This window comes from Lithobates pipiens, unplaced genomic scaffold, assembly GCF_037356315.1.
Source record: "Lithobates pipiens isolate NorthernLeopardFrog02 unplaced genomic scaffold, aLitPip1_a1.2 Scaffold_30, whole genome shotgun sequence".
Lineage (NCBI taxonomy): Eukaryota > Metazoa > Chordata > Amphibia > Anura > Ranidae > Lithobates > Lithobates pipiens.
The window spans coordinates 36546030-36566877 of record NW_027507791.1 but is presented as its reverse complement, the minus strand read 5'-3'; the positions used below and the strand labels follow the sequence as shown (position 1 = coordinate 36566877).

The 20848-nt window shown below is 47.0% G+C and overlaps 2 protein-coding genes across 3 annotated transcripts in view; one reads left to right on the top strand and one right to left on the bottom strand.

Moving 5' to 3' along the window:
- The window catches only part of LOC143942631 (NACHT, LRR and PYD domains-containing protein 12-like), a 1996551-nt gene that overhangs the window by 480428 nt on the left and 1495275 nt on the right, over positions 1-20848 (top strand). The gene's annotated exons all lie outside the window — the stretch shown is intronic.
- Positions 1-20848, bottom strand: part of LOC143942634 (NACHT, LRR and PYD domains-containing protein 3-like) — a 111144-nt gene that overhangs the window by 53920 nt on the left and 36376 nt on the right. For both annotated transcript variants that reach the window (XM_077463999.1, XM_077463998.1), the window contains exon 4: positions 9429-9600. In XM_077463999.1, the coding sequence (XP_077320125.1) occupies positions 9429-9600 (172 nt within the window). The remainder of the gene's footprint in view (positions 1-9428; positions 9601-20848) is intronic.

The window sequence follows — 20848 nt, the reverse complement described above, 5'->3', positions numbered from 1 at the left end:
CCCATCCCACCCCTCCTCAGCTTGAATAACCCTTATATCCTTCTGACATCTTTAAAGTAAACACCCAACTTGTTGTCTTTATTAAAAGGAAACTCTGCTTCAGTGGCATCCCATCCATTGGGGGAGCCCGGACGTGAGAACTAATCCCCTTGTGTTCAGTGGAGTGGGGAGGCCTCCCTCTCCACTGAACACACAGGGAAAGCCAGGAACTAGCTGGGGGGAGACAGACACGACTTAAAGGATGGCTGTGCTGCGGGGGACACAGATGTGAGGAGGACCCTGCTGCTCTGCTGGGAACACAGATGTATGGAGGGGCTCCGCTAGGGACACAGATTTAAAGGAGGACTCTGCTGGGGACACAGATGTATGGAGGGGCTCTGCTGGGGACTTAAATGCAAGAAAGGACTCCGCTGGGGACATAGATGTAAGGATGGACTCTGATGACTGGGACACAGATGTAAGGAGGGACTCCCCTGACAAGGATGTAAGGAGGGACTCCGCTGACAGGGACACAGGATGTAAGGAGGGACTCTGCTGACAGGGACACAGGATGTAAGGAGGGACTCCGCTGACAGGGACACAGGATGTAAGGAGGGACTCCGCTGACAGGGACACAGGATGTAAGGAGGGACTCCGCTGACAGGGACACAGGATGTAAGGAGGGACTCCGCTGACAGGGACACAGGATGTAAGGAGGTACTCTGCTGGGGGCACAGGATGTAAGGAGGGACTCCGCTGGGGGCACCTGATGTAAGGAGGGACTCCGCTGGGGGCACCTGATGTAAGGAGGGACTCCGCTGGGGGCACCTGATGTAAGGAGGGACTCCGCTGGGGGCACCCAATGGCATCTGGTGGCAGGCGGCGTGGCAAGTGACATGTTCAGGGCTCCCACTGATTCTGCCTTATGGTGAGTCGAATGATTTCATTTTATATTACAATGTAATAATAGAAATAATGCGTTCAATCATCCTGACACCATAACAACCATGGTGGCGGGATGATTGAAGTGCTTGGAGTATCTTTATCTGATGATTGTTAAACTTTCTAGAATACACATATATTTCTATTGTTGTGTGGGATCTGAGCCTACTGTCCCTCCCCTCTCTCCCCATCCATCATTCATCTCAGACGCTGACCACACCACCTTACAGACACACCCATTATTTTGCTGAAACCACGCCCATTTTCACCAAGTGGGAGGGCTCAAAAATGAAGAGCGGGGTCTGCCACCCCAATCCTAAACTTCACCAGCCGCCACTGCTCTGCTTGCTGGGTCATCATCTCTAGGGAAGTGTAATTTCTCCTAAAAGGGCACTACACCTCCAATGTGCACCAACATAAAGACCTCCATCAAGCCAGCAGAAGAGCCTCTCCCACATATATGCTTACCAGAACTCCCACAGAGTTAAACCCTGGTTCTGGTTACTGGGATTCCACAAGTGAGTAAGGCCGCGTACACACGGGCGGACTGTTCGCCCAACTAAGTTCGTCAGACAGTCTGAGAGACAGTCCGTTCAAAATTTGCATGAACGGACTTGACCACACACGACGAACGAACAGTCCGCTGAAAACTTGCGCGATGACGTATACAGCACGTACGACGGGACGAGAAATTCGACGTCCAATACACTGCAATGCAACCTTCGCCGTGGAAATCCTTTCTGAGCATGCGCCCAACTTAGTACGGCGAACAAGCCTACACACGAGCGGACTGTCCGCTGAAACCAAGTTTGGACGGACTATCTTATGGAAATTCCGTAAGACTTTGTTCGTCAGACTGTCCGCTGAAACAGTCCGCTGAAGCCCACACACGAGCGGACTGTCCGCTGAAACACTGTTCAGCGGACTAAGTTGGGCGAACAGTCCGCCCGTGTGTACGCGGCCTTAGCCTAACATTCTTGCTTCTTCCTTTTCTACTAGTTTAGGAAAAATTCTCTCAGTAGAAGAGCTATGTTTAAGGACAATTCAAACTAATTAAAGTACGTCAGACCTTAAGCCTGTGCTCATACTTCTACCCATCTGAATCATATATAAACTAAATATTTTCTTCAACAGTGATGTGCTTCTCTTTTGTATGATAACCAAAGTGACAGTTGCAGCCTTACAGGGGTGTCAGATGGGGTCGTGTATCACCCAAGGTTCAGAAGTGATCGCATTGGCGGCGCCTCGGAACACACAGCGCGGATCCCGCAGAGGAGTCCATTGCTGACCAGGACCTGGTCCCTCTATGCTCCCCAGGTACAGACTTTCCTCCTCTCCCCCAGGCAAACTCTCCAGCCTCCACAGAGTCCCTGCTAGGCAGGCTGGACAGGGAGCTCCTTTCCACCCCCATGCTGGATCCTCACACAGGCATGCTCCTCTCACTAGCTGAGACAGATGCTGCAGCCCCCACTCCCACTGACTTTCCCTCCATGATGGAAGCCTTTTCACAACTACTAGCCAAAAGTTTGGCAGTAAATGCTGCTCAGATTACAGCTTCTATACATTCTGACTTGCAACACATAGGACTGAGAATGGATACTATTGAAAAGAAAGCAGATCAGGCAGTAGTGAGAATTAATCAGAATACAGCCAGAATACAGGATCTGCAGGATCAGCTTGAAACCGCATGCGCAAAAATCGACGACCTCGAGAATAGATCGAGACGTTACAACTTTAGAATCAGGGGACTCCCCGAATCAGAGAAAGATGTCTCTGCTGCAGTGAAACTGCTGTTTAAGGAGCTCATCCTGGATATTACAGAGCAACGTATGGAACTCGATAGGGCTCACAGGGCCCTACAGCCTCCCCGTTCAGATGGACTCCCTAGAGACATTATTGTTAAACCACACTACTATTCTGTGAAGGAAGAGGTGATGAAAAAAGCTAGGTTCTCGGAGAACCTCAAACTGCGGGGGCACAAGATTCAAATTTTTGCAGACCTGTCACCATATACGGTACAGAAAAGACGCACCCTCAAACCATTACTTCAACTACTGGCGGATAAGCAGATCCCCTACAGGTGGTCATTTCCCCTTCGCCTCAACTTCTCATATAAGAATAAGAGTCACGGCTTCTCCTCGTTTGCAGATGGTGAGCGACTTTTACTCCAGCTGGGTCTGATTCCTCAGGAACCATCCTCCACGCAGACCGTCAGAGGGACTCCTGCTTCTGCTAAGAGACCACCTCCTGCCAGCCCTCTTCAACCAAGTTGGCTGCAACAGAATTCCAAACGTACCAAAGAAAACCTCCCGCCCTGATGTGGAGTCGTCTACAGAAGATTGGGGCTCCGATCCGGTTTTGTCCACGAACTCCTTTTTGGCCTTCTGCAACCTCCGGAACTACCCGGTGACTTCCACTGAGATTCCCTCCTTTGGTCCCCGACCCTTCGCCTGAACAAACTTTTTTATAATTTTTTTTTTATTTTTTTATTCCTCTTTCCTGATGGCTAAATGATTGTTTGACTCGGGGGGACGGAGGGTTTGCGGGGTCTTCGCCCTCTGGGGGGGGGTTGAGAGGTTGGGATGTGACAGTCAAGTGCATCTATTGTGCTATAGGATCCTAGAAGGTTATCTACCCTCACCTGGGGTTCACTTTATCTCTTTCCAATTTACATATGTTATTATTGGTTCTATCTGTCAGCAGCTTCTGCATCCGGGCCCGGCTGACATGCATTTTACTGCTGGCTGCTCCTGGGGGCAGTTCCTGGCGGAGGGGGATCCTGGTGATGTATCGGGCTGTCAGCCCCAGTTCTATGCCCGGCTGGGGTTGGCTTGCTCGTAGGGGTCCCGTTTTTGAGGGAACGGGGGTACTGGGACGGTGGGGCCTACAGGGTAGGTATCTCGATAACAACATCAGTTAAAGGTTTTTTCCCTTTTTTTTTTCTTTTCTTTTTTTTCCTCTTTACTGGTGGTTTGTACTATTTTAGGTCTGTTTTTCATTACATGGACGCTCTGCATTTAAGTGTTTTGATGGGCGTTGGTTACAGCCCTCATTTAATTTTCTTATTTCTCCGGTAACTGGGGCTGTGGTGGACCGAGTGCGCCTCCGACAAGTTTCCAGAGCACTACTAGTGCCCTTGGGAGCTTTCCCGGTTGCCCTATAATTAGGACAAACCGGATCTCTTAGACTACGGGGTCGAAATGACCCATTCATTCCGCCCGAGGGGTGGGAAGGGGTCAGGGGACCCTTGCCTTAATAGGGTGATGTACCCGGTAATGAATAAGAATACAATCACAGTTGAACAGGTGTTGTTAACGTCTTCTCTTTCTTCCCTTTCGCTTTTCACCTCTTTCCTTTGGCTTCTCTCTTTCGCTCCAATTTGCAGTTTGTGGATCCGTGGCAGACCGGTGTCTTCCATCCCAGGCCTCAGTGAGTTGGTTCCCACTATGCCCTTACCCCTCCAAGTGCAACTGACCCGCTACACAGGTAAGAAAGCCGCCTACAACCTAGTCTCTCCACACCTATTTCATGGCTAGACCTACAAATACTGCCCCTACTCTCAAAATCTTTTCACATAACACACAGGGACTTAACTCCCCAGTCAAACGTAGGAAAATGTTTCAAAGTTACCAGTCTATGCATGCAGACGTTCTCTTATTACAAGAGACCCACTTCCCCTCTTCATACAAACCCTCCTTTCTCCACCAACACTTTCCCCCTGTCCTCCGCAGCGAACAAAACGAAAGGAGTGGCCGTCTGCCTGGCTAAGCATATTAATCTCTCACAACCCGAGACTGTAGCGGACCCACTAGGGCGATACATTTTGTTTTCAGGGAAGATTGATGGGGAAATGTATACCTTTGTCTCCTATTATTCCCCGAATAAGGGGCAGAGGGCTTATTCTTGGGGGGACTTGAACATTGCTTTCGATTCTTCCCTAGACAAATCAGGACAAATCAGGACATGGCTCTCAAAAACCCAGACATCCTCCTAGACAAAGTGTTAAGATCGCCCAGTCGCTTCATTCTGCAGGACTGATTGATATATGGAGGGAGACCAATCCCCGTACTAAAGATTACACGCATTTTTCGGCGCCCCATAACACTTTGGCCAGGATAGACCACATCTTTATTCGCCCTGCATCGATCCCCCTTGTCATTTGTTCTAAGATTGTAGATACTCCATTATCGGATCACTCGATGGTCGCTCTGTGTATAAACAGGCCCACGGGGGTGGGGTCCCCTCCTCGCTGGCGTCTACGGGAATCCATTTTAAGCGATCCTGTCCATTGTACGGTAATTGAGGGTTTTATACAAGACTATTTCCGTAACAATACGACAGATGACGTATCCCCTATGACAATTTAGGCTGCTCATAAGGCAGTTGTTAGGGGGGAAATTATAAGGTCATCGGCAAAACTTAGAGCGGAACATAAAGCTGACACAATAAAGCTGACTGAAGAATTCCGATCATTAGCTAAGATCCACAAGCGTCACCCTACTCCAGTCTCCCTTGCTCAACTGGATAAGGCTCAGACCCTTTTGAATTTACACTTAACGACAGCGGCTGAAAGACACCTTAGATGGACAGGTGCTAAATTTTACAGTCAAAAAGACAAGATTGGTTCCAAACTGGCTGTTAAGCTTAGCCCCAAACACCGCATCTTAGCCTTTCCCAAAATTAAGCTACCCTCAGGAGAGATGTCACAGAACCCAGAGAAAATAATGGCGGCTTTTCTCCAGTTTTATACTGACCTTTACAAACAGTCTCCCCGTCCCTCAGGCCCGACTCAGAAAACTTTCCTGGACTCCCTCCTGCTGCCCTCTCTGACTGCTGATCACAAAGACCTCTTAGAAAGCCCGTTTACTCAAGAAGAGGTTCTACATACTATCAACTCCCTAAAAGGGGGCTCATCCCCCGGTCCAGATGGTTTCTCGACGGGTTACTATAAGAAGTTTTGGCTCCACTTTAGCACCTCACTTGACCACCCTATTCAACTCCCTTAGGAAGGGGACACCTCTGAGTTTAGACCTTAATTCGGCCTATATTTCGGTAATACCCAAACCTGGTAAGGACGGCAGTGAAGTGGGCAACTACCGTCCAATATCTCTCATAAATAACGATATAAAAATTATGACTAAGATACTGGCCAATAGATTAGCGAGCTTTATCCCCTCTTACATCCATAGAGACCAGGTAGGTTTCATTCCCGGGAGAGAGGGCCCGGACCAGATCAGACGGTCCATTGATATCATATCTCTCCTCAATTCCCGATGGGATGGAGGTTCCCCTCAGGAAGGGTTCCTCCTTTCGATCGATCTACATAAAGCTTTCGATTCGATCGACTGGGCTTATTTATCGGATATTCTTAGCAGATGGGGCTTTGGCCCGTGTTTTCTTAACCTGATCAACTCACTCTACTCCAATCCTTCAGCTCAGGTTCGCCTGATGGGTAGGTACTCAGCCCCGTGCCACATAAGAAGAGGTACTAGACAGGGGTGTCCACTCTCCCCCCTACTGTTTGCGGTTGCCATTGAAACCCTAGCAATCGAACGAACCCAGACATTCGGGGGGTGGTTTGTGGGGACCAGATTCACAAATGTGCATTATATGCGGATGATCTCCTACTGTATATTACCTCTCCCCTAATTTCTTTACCAATGATCTATAAAGTGTTAGGTAAGTTTAGTGAGATCTCTGCCCTTACGCAGCTAGTTAAAAACGTTGAATTTGTCTGGGCTCCTAAAGAGATCTCTTATCTGGGGATCAAACTGACTCCTAACATCAAAGACCTTTTTAATGCAAATTATCCCCCTATGCTATCCAACTGCAGAAGAGATATTGATCAGTGGTCGAGATGTGGTCTGTCCTGGCTGGGTAGGGTACATGCTGTAAAAATGATGCTCCTTCCCCGTTCCCTGTACTTATTTCGGTCTCTTCCCATTCCGGTCTGAAAGCAGTTCCTCAACAAATTACAATCTGAGATCATTCGCTTTGTCTGGGGAAAAAAGGGTTACAGATGCCCATCTAGAATTTTGCTTCGCTTGAAATCCCAAGGAGGGTTGGGTCTCCCAGATCTTTGGAGTTATTATCTAGCAGCACAATTATCACAAATTTCTCTAATCTTCTCCAAAGGCCCAAAACCGGATTGGCTTTCTATGGAAAGGAAAGCTGTCCCCCTTCACACGATCGACTTCCTTCTATGGTGCGACCTGCCATTATGTCTCCTACCCATTCCCACTCTGTAGCGATTTGCTCGAAGATATTCACACGTAATACTTTGACCTCCCCTTTGAAACCGCTGGCCCACCTATTTCACAATGCAAATTTCCCTCCGGGTTTAAATATTCAGGCTTTCAAATAGTGGACTGACAAAGGGCTATACTGCATAGGCCACTTCCTTTCTCCTGTGGGTCCCCTGTCCCTTTCCCACTATAGAAAGAAACTGGAAATGCCAGATACGGAATTATTCAGATTCTCCCAAATATCTCATTTTTTAAAATCCATTTGGTCAGATCAACAGACACCCCCCTCCATCACCCCATACGAACAATGGTGTGTTAACACTTCAGACCAGAAAGGCGGCATCTCTCTGATTTACACAGCCCTCATGACAAGTGTGGGAAAGCCGACGTACACTCAGGCCAGGGAGGAAGATTCGGGCAGTTTATGGTCCCTGCCCGAGTGGTTCCAGGCATCTACACGTTCATTCAAAGGTATTTGTAATATTTCTTTAATAGAAGCCAGCTTAAAAATATTATTTTGTTGGTATTATGTCCCCTCTACATTGGCACGGATCTACCCAGGTACTTCACCCCTATGCTATAGGGGCTGCGAACTGGAGGGCACTATGATGCATATTTGGTGGACCTGCCCTCGCATCCGTCCATTTTGGCGGAAAATCTTCCGCACGATTAGCATAGTATCCAATACCACTACCCATCCTAACCCCAATGTGGCTCTCCTTAACCAATACATCCCCAACATAACCAAACATCAACAGAAACTAGCCTTCTTTATCTTATTGGGAGCAAAAACTACGATAGTGAAAGCCTGGAAGATGCCTTTGGTCTCCTTCCAGTGTTGTAGAAGGAAAATCTCTTGGATTATGACACAGGAACACCTAGTTGCTAAATTGCATGATAAGATGGAGAGCTTGTACACCACCTGGGATCCCTGGGCTACTCATTGCAACCTACCCCTTAGACCTGGACTGTAATTTTGATTCTGGATCCACAAGTCCTACCCTCTCTGTCACTATCCTCCTTTTCGCTCTTTCCTTTCACACGTTTTCTTCTTTCTTCTCTTGTGACATTCTCGTCCCTCCCTCTATACTCGTTCTACGAAACCTATTTCAGCACCCACACACATTATGTGGTAGGTGGTGGGTTGGGAGGTTGAGGGGTTACAGTCCGACCTCCTACCTCTCTGTATTTGTTATATATATTGTTTACCTCTGCTTCAGGTGCCCGGGAACCCGTTGTGTGGACAATCTTTTCCAGAAGGGGGCAGCCTTGGTTGATGGTTCAGGAGTGGTCCTTGGGATTTCTGGGCTCTCGCACAGTTAGCTCCCATTGGGGTGGGAGAGCCTGGACTCTCGGGGGTCACCCTGAGGCCTTATACTAGACCCCCCTCTTATTTTATTTTACTCTTGCATTTATTATACTTCTGGTTTTCTGGGTCGAGTTGCTCTGAGCTGGACGGGTTCCACCTGACAGACCAGACCACAATGTGGGTGTTTATTTATACATTTTGTTATCCACAGGGTTTGGCTGATTCACTGTGACCTTTATGTTTAAATAGCACTACCTACACCAGATTGGATGTACATGTGTACCAGTTATCTTTTTGTTATATGATTATTCATTATATCTGAGTCATTGTTATTGTATAACTTTGAAAATACAATAAAATATTCTTAAATAAAAAAAATAAAAAAAAATCATTAAAGATAAAGTTATGGCAAAAAAACAAACCATGAGACCCCTTTCACACTGGGGCTGCAGCGTTAAAAATAGATCCTGCAAAGCACCCTGTAAGAGCCGCTCCTCACACTGGAACGGTGCACTGGCAGGATGCTAAAAAAAAGTCCTGCTAGCAGCATCTTTGGAGCAGTGAAGGAGCGGTGTGTATACTGCACTTCCACCGCTCCTGCCCATTGAAATTAATGGGGCAGCGTGGCTATACCAGTTTTAACCCTTTCTAGACCACTATCAGGGGGTAAAACTGCCCTCTAGTGGCCGAATAGCACTGTTAAAATGACGGTAAAGCGGCGCTACAAATAGCACCATTTTACCACCGGCACCCCGCACCGCCCCAGCGTGGAAGGGCTCTTAATACTTACTATTCCTACTTCCCTGCTTCAGAACTTTGCCTTCAGCAGAACTTTCATAATCTGAAATGTCCAGTGCATGAGATACACTGTGTTTCCTTCCTCTGACCACAATGTTAGTACTGTGTCCCAGGATTGTCACAATTGTTATTGCAAATAAAAAAAGTCCTCTTACCTCTCCAACTGATCTCATCCACAACCGCCAATAAATTTGGATTATTTTTCTTCTGTAAATTGAGACATTCCAAGAGTCCAATCACAGCTTTCCTTCCCAGATCCAGAATGTCTTGTAACAAGGTATGAGAGAAGCAAGTAACTCCCGATCCTTCTATTATTGTCCGGTATTTCTGAAATACAGACATATTATTCTTACCAGGGAGGTCTGAAACATCTATTTGTTTACATACATGATCTGTTACCCGGTGTGTTCACCAGACACAGTGGATGACTGATCCCTATACCGGTCCACTGCCAGTATCATGTGATCGATGATCACGTGGCTTCCTTTCATTGTATATATAACAAGCAGCATTAGGCTTGTCACGCCAACAATCAAAATGTAATGTGACAACATATGAAAATATAAAACAAATCAAATGTGTCAAAGAATGAGTACCATAATAGGCTCCCCCACTGGATCCCCCTCCAGTGCATTACCAGGCCCTTTGCGTCTGGCATGAATATTAAGGGGAACCCCGAACCAAAATGTAAAAAAATAAAAAATAAATAAAAAATAAAAAACGTGGGGTTCCCCCGAAATTGTCAAAATTAAAAAAAAACAATTGCATGGGGGTCCCCATCAAAATCCATACCAGACCATTATCCAAGCACACAACATGGCAAGCCGCAGGAAAAGAGGGGGGAGGAGAGAGCGCCTCCCCTCCTGAACCATACCAGGCTACATGCCCCATGTTGATGGGAACAAGGGCTTCATCCCCAAAACCCTTACCTGGTGGTTGTGGGGGTCAAGCGGGCGAGGGCTTATCGGAATCTGGAAGCCCACTTTAACCCCCAGATCCCTTTCCCCCCCTGTGTGAAATGGTAATGGTGTACAAATGTACCCCTACCATTTCACAAAAAAAAAAGTGTCAAAAATTTTTAAAATGGCAAGAGACGTTTTTTGACAATTCCTTTATTAATGTCTTCTTCTTTCCCGCTTCTTCTTCCATCTTCTTGGGGTCTTCTTCATTAAGTGTTCTTCCTCCATCTTCTTCCCTGCTTCTTCCTCTGCTTCTTCCTCTGATCCTCTGCTTCTTGCTCTGGTGTTCTCGTCCGGCATCTTCCTCTGCGACATCCTCTACCCTGCTTCGTGCACGGGGACTTCACAGGGACTTCCCTATGGGTTTCCCCATGGCGTCAGAGGGGGACGGGGTCACTAACACCTAGAAGAGACGCTGATTACTGGCTCACTACACTGACAGGGCATATGAAACTGTGGACTGCAGAGTGTCTGACCATCTGGGAGACACAACCGAGGCTTAGGTCTTGCTGCATCCCAGTCTACTTTCATAAATATATTTTTGCTCATGAATTTAAGTCCCTGACAGACATCTGCTATTATACAGACTGGGGAATTTTATTCCTTCCAAAACAGTGACAGGGGGCCTCTATCGAGCTTGAGTGGGAACACCCTTGGAGTCACTTCCTCCATCAGATGGACCTCCTCCTCCTGAAAGCACACTGGCACCTCTTCCTCCCATTCTATCAGTGCCCTGACTTGATCCAACTCCTCTGAGACTTCAGTCTCCACCAGGTAGACCCGGTGTCCTGTTGCCAGATTTCTCAGCCACCTTTTGATCTCCCTCTCAGTGTGCTCATTCCCCGAGATCTCCAGAATGGTGCTTCTGTCGGTTGGGGTCCCAGGTCTTTTACCCCAAGCAACCGCGGCCATAGAGGTGGCTTCCCACACAGACTGTGGCACTGATCTAGGGTGGCTAGGGCCAGCTGCAGATAGCATCCCGGACAAGTCCCCAAATGTAGCATGGCCCCCCTAGAGGACGGCTGAGAATAACCTGCTCATCTGCATGGCCATGACCAAGTGAACCCTCCAACCCACCTGACACTGAGTTCAGACATCCTGCAGGACTGTGTGGCAATAATCAAACAACTTAAGGAAATTAGGTTCTAAAGATAATTTTACTTGAACCAAATAAAAGTAGAAGTTGTTACAAAGAGGAAGTAATAAATCTGCTGAGTGTTAAACAACAGCGTTTACTCAGCAGAAGTATTCCTCCCAAAGGCACAAGACAGAGTTTAACAATGACAATACTATATACATATATGTACACTTCCTTTAGAAATGTCACCCCCTAGTGGATGTTTCTGTTAACTGCTTATACTGTTGTACTATAGAAGCTGTAACCTGGCCAGCCTGCACGTTATCCAAAGAAGGGAAAGCGGATCTAGGGAGGAATACTATAGGGGCCTTTCTATAAGTATGGCAATAAAATCCTCATTGCAGATTTGATGTTCTTCACCGTAGTTGGTGCTCGTTAACTGTAATCCGTTTGGGTATAGTGAATATGGTGGATTCCTCGCAATAAAGAAAGCTAAAAGGTGTCTGAGCACAGTGTTCAAGTAATGAAGTAAAGAATTCTTGGCATAAAGATGTCTGTGCAAAGTGTCTGAATATGATGATGGTAAGAAGGGATAAAGGTCGAGCAATTTGCCCTCTGACCAATGACTAGACCGCTCTGATGTCCTCCGAACAGGAACTCATGTAGTGGCACTCATGTAGCAGATCTGCTGTCTCGATCTCCCGACATGAAGCTGCCACACTGTCAGAAACCATGGATCAGACTGAGACAAAAGTACAGTTAAATCACACTTGTTTAATAATAATAAAAAAGGTAAACTGAGTAAACATAGTCAAAACAGAGTTCAGGAATGGGAACAGATAGTCAGACAAGCCAAAACGTCAGGGAGCCAGAGATGAGCATAGTAGAACAGCAAGCAGGATCTGGAGCCATAAGGAATGTCAACCAAGCAAGTCTTTACCAGGAACACAGGCGAGCATCTCTAGAGATGTGACCAAGGCAAAGGCAGAGATCATCTGGATATCATCAATAGGTGAGTCACTGTGGAAAAATAGGAGCTGGCAATTTGCCAACAATTGAGCGGCCAGCTTTGAGAAGAAAGGGCTGAGCCCAGCCCTGACAGTACCCCCTCCTCAAAGACCCCTCATTCTGGGAGGACCACCAGGCTTGAGGGGAAAACATCTATGGAAATCACGGAGGAGGACAGGGGCATCTACATTGGAGGATGAGACGCAAGAGCGTTCCTCTGGACCGTACCCTTTCCAATGCACCAGGTACTCCATGTGCCCTGTCTGGGCCCACAAAACCTACAGGAGTCAACAATGGACTGTACTTCATACACCTGTACAGGGTGAGGACGAGGCACCAAGGTGGTAAAGCGGTTGCAAACCAAAGGATTTAATAAGGAAACAAACTAAATTTGACATATGCATATTAGAAGGAAGGTCTAATACATAAGCCACTGGGTTAATCCTGCAAAGAATATGGAAAGGCCCAATAAACTGAGGTGCGAACTTCAGAGAAGGAACGCGAAGTCAAAGATTGCGAGATGACAGCCAGACCCTGTCCCCAACCTGGTAGGAAGGTGCAGGCAGGCGTATGCAGTCAGCATGGAGTCTGTACCTATCATTAGCATGTTTTAAAGCCTCCTGAACTTGTGCCCAAGTGGAACAAAGACCACGGAGATGCTCCTCTAGCGCAGAAATACTCTGCGGAACAAACGAGTCAGGCAACATGGAAGGTTGGAAACCATAGTTCACCATAAACGGGGACAATCAGGAAGCAAAATGCAAGACACTATTGTGAGCAAACTCCGCCCACGGTAAGAGGCCTGACCAGTTGTTATGATGGTCAGAAATATAACAAGGTAGAAATTGCTCCAAGGAATGATTGGCTCGTTCTGCGGCCCCATTAGACTGCGGGTGATACACAGAGGAAAAAGCAAGCTGAATTCCCAACCATGCACAAAAGGCTCACCAGAACCGGGACACAAACTGACTACCCTTGTCCGAGACAATCACCTTGGGTAGCCCATGTAAACGAAAGATCTCCCAAGCAAAAATGGAAGCCCGTTCCTTAGAAGTGGGCAACTTCTTAAGTGGAATACAATGGGACATTTTCGTGAACTGGTCAACCACCCTAAGGATAACTGTTTTGCCCTTCGAGTTGGATAACTCCACAATGAAATCCATAGACAGGTGGGTCCAGGGCTTCTCTCCATTGGGTATGGGTTGTAGGAGGCACACTGGAAGGTGTCATGGAGTCTTACAGGCAGCTACAAAGGCAGTTTAGAGTTGATTCTTCCGAGGGTGGCCAGCAGTCATGGGAGAATGATAAGTTTGGAGCACGGCAGTACAGAGACTCTCTGGGACAAAGCAGAAGTCAAAAGGTTTCTCAGGAGGAGCACAGACCTGAGCAGCAAGAATTTTGTCACCCAAAGTAGAAGTGAGACTAATGTGAACCATAACCAGAATATGATCAGGAGGAATCACAGGAACTGGAACCGACTCCATCTTGGAAGTGGATGAAATTTGTTGTGACAAAGCCCTTACATTCTTAGTACCGGGTAAGAATGAGACAATGTAATTGAAACTAGACAAGAAAAGAGCCCATCGTGCCCTTCTGGGAGAGAGGCATTTGAGATTCCTATGGTCAGTAAGAATTAGAACCAGCACAGTGTTACCTTCGAGGAAATGTCTCCATTCTTTCAGGGCTAAAATGATTGCTAACAGCTCTCTGTCACCAATCTCATAATTGCACTCCGCAGGTGACAATTTCTTGCAAATGTAGCCACAAGGATGCATAGCGCTCTCAGAGGTAGGACATTGAGACAGAAAGGCGCACACTCCAGTCTCAGAAGCATCAACCTTAAGGATAAAAGGTAACGTAGGATCAGAATGTGCCAACACAGGAGTAGAAACAAAGGCAGCCTGGAGACTCTCAAAGGCCTTAATGGACTCCGGAGACCAACTCTGTGGGTTACCGTCTTTTCTGGTTATATCAGTCAGAGGCTTGACCAGAGACGAGAAGTTCCGAATAAACTTCCGGTAATTGTTGGCAAAGCCAAGAAAATGCTGCAGAGGACATAAACCAATGGGTCAGGGCCACTGTAGGACTGCTGAAAGTTTCTCTGGGTCCATCGAAACACCAGCAGTGGAAATGACATAACCCAGGAATTTAACCTGTTCTCGATGGAATTCGCACTTCTCCAATTTACAATAAAGATTGTTCTCTTAGTTTTTGAAGCACACAACAGACATCTGTGTGGTGGCTCTCCAGGGACTTCTAAAATATGAGGATATCATCGAGATAAACCACCACACATAACTGCAACAAATCTCAGAGGACGTTGTTAATAAATTCCTGTTAAACTGCCAGGGCGTTTACAAAAGGCCAAAAAGGCATTACGAGGTACTCATAATGGCCTGTTCCGGTATTAAACGCAGTTTTCCACTCGTCGCCCTCCTTAATCCCCACGAGATTGTATGCCCAATCAAGCTTTGTGAAAACCATTGCTCCCTTGAAGCAGTCAAATAACTCCATAATCAACGGAATCGGATAGGCATTCTTAATCCTGAAATGATTGTGACCCCTATAATGACCCCTATAATAAACTGAGGTTCACCACTCTTCTTCACAAATGCTTCATACATACGATCAAACAATCCAGTGGAAAAGTCCGGCGGACTATTCCCCCTGTGTGTGTGCTCCGGCTGACTTTTTTTTACCCAAAAGTCCGGCGGACTAAGAAAGTATTTTTGTACTCCAATCTGTCCGCCGGACTCGCATTTCGGCGGACAATCCGGTCGTGTGTGTGCCAGTCCGCCGTACTTTTGAAATGAATGGATTTTCCCGCCCGGAGAAAAGTCTGCTCATTTTGAGCGCGTCTCCAGGACTTAAAGGGGAATCCCTACGCCGAAAAATCGGCGTGGGGGTCCCCCCTAGATCCATATCAGACCCTTATCCGAGCACACTACCCGGCCGGCTAGGAAAGGGGGTGGGGACGAGCGAGCGCCCCCCCTACCTGAGCCATACCAGGCCGCGTGCCCTCAACATGGGGGGTGCCTTAGGGAGGAGGGAACCGCACGGCCCCCCACCCCAAAGCAACTTGTTGATGAGGACAAGGGCCTCTTCCCGACAACCCTGGCCGTTGGTTGTCGGGGTCTGCGGGTGGGGGGCTTATCGGAATCCGTGAGCAGCGTCAGAAGACCGGGCCACCGCCTGTAAAATAGCTAGAAGAAGGCGTGGTGGCCCGGCAAGAATAACCGAAGAGGGGGACAAGACCCCCGAAGGAGGGGGACAAAGACCCCCGAAGTCGGAAGAAGAGGGCGGTGGCAAAGAAGAAATCCGGGCTTCTCCGCTAGTAAAAGAGCTAGAAGAAGATAGCGGAGGAGTCCGGCGAAAAGACCCCCGAAGATGGAAGAAGACCCCCGGAGCTGTGCAATAAACTATTTTAACCCTTGTGTGTTGTGGTTTTTTTTTACAGGTGAATGGGTAGGGATACATTGTACCCCATACTCATTCACATAGGGTGGGGGGCTGGGATCCGGGGGCCCCCTTATTAAAGGGGGCTCACGGATTCCGATAAGCCCCCCGCCTACAGACCCCGACAACCAATGGCCAGGGTTGTCGGGAAGAGGCCCTTGTCCTCATCAACATGGGGACAAGGTGCTTTGGGGTGGGAGGGCCATGCGGCACCCCCTTCCCCAAGGCACTCCCCCATGTTGAGGGCACGCGGCCTGGTAAGGCTCAGCGGGGGGGGGCGCTCGCTCGTCCCCACCCCCTTTCCTGGCCGGTCGGGTAGCGTGCTCGGGTAAGGGTCTGATATGGATCTAGGGGGGAACCCCCACGCCGATTTTTCAGAGTAGGGATTCCCCTTTAAGTCCATACCAGGTGGACTAATGTCTAATGCGACGCCTCCTTCGCTGGCCCCGGCTACCTGGAGACACGCTCAAAATGAGCAGACTTTCCATCACGTGTGTGGGCAAGTCCGTTCATTTCAAAAGTACGGCGGATAGTCCGGCGGACTTAGTACACCGTATTAGTCCGCCGCAAAAGTACTGTGTGTGGGCAGGTAGCTCGTTCGGAAAGTCCACCAGACTAAGTCGGCCGGATAGTCTGCTATGTGTGTACGTGGCAAAAGAAGAAACCAGAACCATCAAGAGGTGAGGATTTGCAGATAAAACCTCAAGAAAGTGCATCTGCAACATACTCCTCCATGACCTTATTCTCCAAGACAGACAAAGGGTAAACACGGCCATGAGGGGGTATGGTACTAGGTTGAAGGTCAATTACGTAATCATACGACCAGAGTGGAGGCAAACTACCGGCTTGATCTTTGTCAAAGACATCTCTAAAATTGCGGTACTCCTCCGGCAGGCAGGAGAGTGAAGAGTTGCACAGGACCTTGGCTACCTTCGGAAACATGTCTTACTGCATTGTGGTGACCAGGTGAAAACCTCAGCATAGAGCCATTCAAAAGAGAGGTTGTGCCTATGTAACCAAGGATAATCAATAACCAAAAAACTTTGGTGAGGAAATAACTTGGAATTGGATTATCTCATGCTGAAGAGCCCCTACAGCCATGGACAACGGAACAGTCTCATGAGTCACATGGGTAGGCTGTAGAGGTCTCCCGTCAAGAGCCTCAATGGCAAGTGTCACACAGCTGCAGCGGAATCGAGTACTTCGATACAAAGGCAGCATCAATGAACAGGCCTGCAGCCCCAGAGTCGATTAGAGATGGATGATTCAGCCCAAGAAAGGGTAACTAAAACCAGGGGCTTATCCTTCTAGATAACTGGGGACAAAACAACGCCACCTAAGGTCTGTCCATGACTGGACCACAAGGTTCAGGCGTTCCCTGGACACGTAGGACAAGACAAGACTTTAAAAAAAAGTGACCTGCCTGGCCACAAAGGCACAATCTCTCCCTCCTCCTAAGGGTTCCTCATCCGCAGAGAGACACGTGAAGTCCAAGTACACGGGTTCATCTTACAGACCGAATCTGTACCAGGAGGCATGTGAGGTGAGGGAGGCAAGGGTGGGACTGCAAAGTTCGGAGACAAATGTACAGGAGGCTTCTGCAAGCGCTCCTTAAAAGGATGTCTTTCTCTGAGTCTGAAGTCAATGAGGATGGCAAATGGGATCAACTTCTCCAGCTCAGTGGATATATTTTGGGCTGCTATCTCATCCTTGATGGTATCCGAGAGACCATGAGAAGAAGCAGCCATGAGGGCCTCATTGTTCCAAGCAACCTCTGCTGCCAGAGTATGGAATTCAATGGCATAATCTGCAACAGTTCTCATACTCTGATGGACATGATGCACTTGGCAGCAGAAGCAGAGCATGTGGGAACGTCAAATACCCTTTTAAAAGAAGACACAAACTCAGGGTAACTCAAGACAACAGGTTTTTGCGTCTCCCATAGAGGGTTTGCCCAGGCCAAGGCTCTCTCAGAAAGCAAAGATATCACAAAATATTCTTTGCTTCTGTCTGTGGGAAATGCCTGGGGCAGCATTTCAAAGTATATCTCAACCTGGTTTAGAAACCCTCTGCATTGAACTGGATTGCCCCCAAATTGCTGGGGAAGCAGAACGGAAGCGGACATACCTCTTATAAAGGTAATACTCAAGGTGGGTGCTTACACAGAGACTGAAGCAGCAGCAGGGATGGCCTGCAACACAGTTTGTACCGGAGAAGCCACAGTGGGAGATTCCAGGTGAGCCGTGTGACTGAGGAGTGTTTGCAACGCCATGGCAAACGGATTCATGCAATGATCCTGCTCATCCAATCTGGAAAAAATATTACCAACAAGTGGATTGACTGCATCTTCTGAATTCACGGCCTTCGCCTACTGACAGAAACCATGAATCAGACTGAGACAGAAGTACAGTTAAAACACACTTGTTTAATAATAATAAAAAAGGTAAACGTAGTCAAAACATAGCCAGAGTTCAGGAACCGGAACGTATAGTCAGACAAACCAAAATGTCAAGGAGCTAGAGATGAGTGTAAAAGAACACCAAGCATGATCTGGAGCCAGAAGGAATGTCAGCCAAGCAAGTCTTTAACAGGAACACAGGCGAGTGTCTCTAGAGATGTGACCAAGGCAAAGGCAGAGATCATCTGGACTGACAAGCAGGATATCATCAACAGGTGGGTCACTGTGGAGAGATAGGAGCTGACAATTGGCCAACAGTTGAGCGGCCAGCATTGAGAAAGAAGGGCTGAGCCCAGCCCTGACACACACACACACACACACACACACACACACACACACACACACACACACCCCAACAGGCAGACACAAAATATACATACAACATACATACAAAATAAGCAGGCCTCAAAAAAGGAAACATTGATAGTTCTCTCAAAAAATTAAACTAATATTGCCCATAAAACAATACTATTAAACACCACAATTCAGACGGTGCAATCTTGAGTACATACATCCAGTTCTTCTCAAAATATTTTGTGATTCAAGTGCTTCTTCAGGAATATTTTAGAGAGTAGCTTATGCCATGAGTTCAATCAGACCAATGCACAAGATAGCACCAAGGGTTAGATCCCCAGAGGGTGTCGGAGCAGCATACAGAGGAAGAAAGACACGTGTCACCATATCAAGCTGGTTCCCAAATATATCAAAGTGGGCAAAGATAAATTAGAGAAGCAATGTAAATTCAACATCTTCAAGGCGTATAACCACCATGATGTATACATCTCTACAATATAACTGGTAATATGCTCAATGACTGTATTCAGAGATTTATATCTCCAATGTATTGGGGCCACCATATTTTAACCATTTCAAAAATACAGGGACATCAAGGTATAAATGTCTCATATACCTTGAGATTGTAATATCTTTAACAGCCACAAAGGGTTGATTATGTGAGGATAAAAGATCCTATATACTTCACTTTATAACTAAGGGACCACCGAGCATAGACTGATGGAAAAGACATCCCCTGGATCTCCATAAAGGTATAATCCAGAACAAATGCCCACCACCAATCAGAATAAAACATGAATGCAGTCATTGGGCATATTACCAGTCATAATGTAGAGATGTATACATCATGATGGTTAAACACCTTGAAGATCTTGAATTCACATTGCTTCTCTAATTATTTTTACCCACTTTGATATATTTGGGAACTGGTTTGATATGGTGACACGTGTCTTTCTTCCTTTGTACGTCCCACACCCTCCGGGTATCTAAACCTTGGTGCTATCTTGGGCATCGGTCCGATTGGAATCATCAGATAAGCTACTCTGTACAATGCTCCCAAAAAAGCAGCTGAACTGCAAAACATGTTGAGAAGAACTGGATGTATGTACTCAAGATTGCAACATCTGAATTGTGGTGCTTAATAGTATTGCTTTACTGGCAATATTAGTACCTTTTTTTGAGAGAACGATCGGTGTGTTCTTTAGTGAAAAATGATAACTGTCGATGTGTTTATATATGTTTTGCAACAAAAAATTATGTGTTTTAAATGTTTATAATGTCTATGGTGGTACCATGAAAGTCAGTATTGTCTCCAATGTGTCCATTACATACAGTGTTGCCAACCGTCAGTATTTTTACTGACAGCCAGTAAAAAATGGGCACTTTTCTCCTGCCTGTAAGAGGAAAAGTTTGTCAGTAAATAATATGGCTGTGACGCTTGGCTCAGAACTGGGCATGCACAGCTTGGGTCCAGAGCCGGTCAGTACCATCCAAGTGCCTGGTACAGTATGTTCAGGTGGTACGGGGGGGGGGGGTCTGTCGTACATGATGCTTTGTCATGTGATGTCATGGTACAAGGGAGCCAGGCTGAGTGACCAGAGCCTCATGTGTGGGTCTGCGGGACTGGAGGAAGGCAAGCCGGGAGTGGGGCTCTCAGTGCTGTTTGAACTGGAGGGACTGAGAGGACCAGCTGGCATGGAGAGAGACTGTCACTGTGACTCAGGATGGGACATGTCAGTGATCTGTGCTGCTGCACACTGCCGTGAGCGACACTGTGAGAGTCCATTTCATGGGCGCGTGTCGCCCATTTGAATTTCCTGCCCTTGAGTCCTGTCCCTGAGCCACTTACTTACTATATTGAGAATAAAATAAGAAATATGTTTTTTGCCTTAATATCTACCTTAAACTACATTGCTAATTGCATATTGTACTTATTTGTAGCCTAAATACTGAAATTTGCACTTAAAACTGTAATTTTGTAACTTTTGGAAAGGTCAGTAAAAACTTGACTTTGCCAGTAAACTTTGTGTGTTGTGTCAGTAAATTTAAATCTGGTAGGTTGGCAACACTGATGCCTCTGCCCTGCCGCCGCATTCGTCACTACCTCAGCTCCCGGGTGGACGATGGTTTATCATCCCCCGATACATATAATCCCAATTATTATTTATTATTATCATTTTTTACCTGTTCTCTACTATTTACACTATATTACTGCAGGTAAGAGGGCTAGGATCATAGGTGTTGCTCCCTCTCTTTCCGATATCAATTAATTTCTAAATCATCATTAATTTTTTTGCATATAATTTATTTTAGATACTCCCA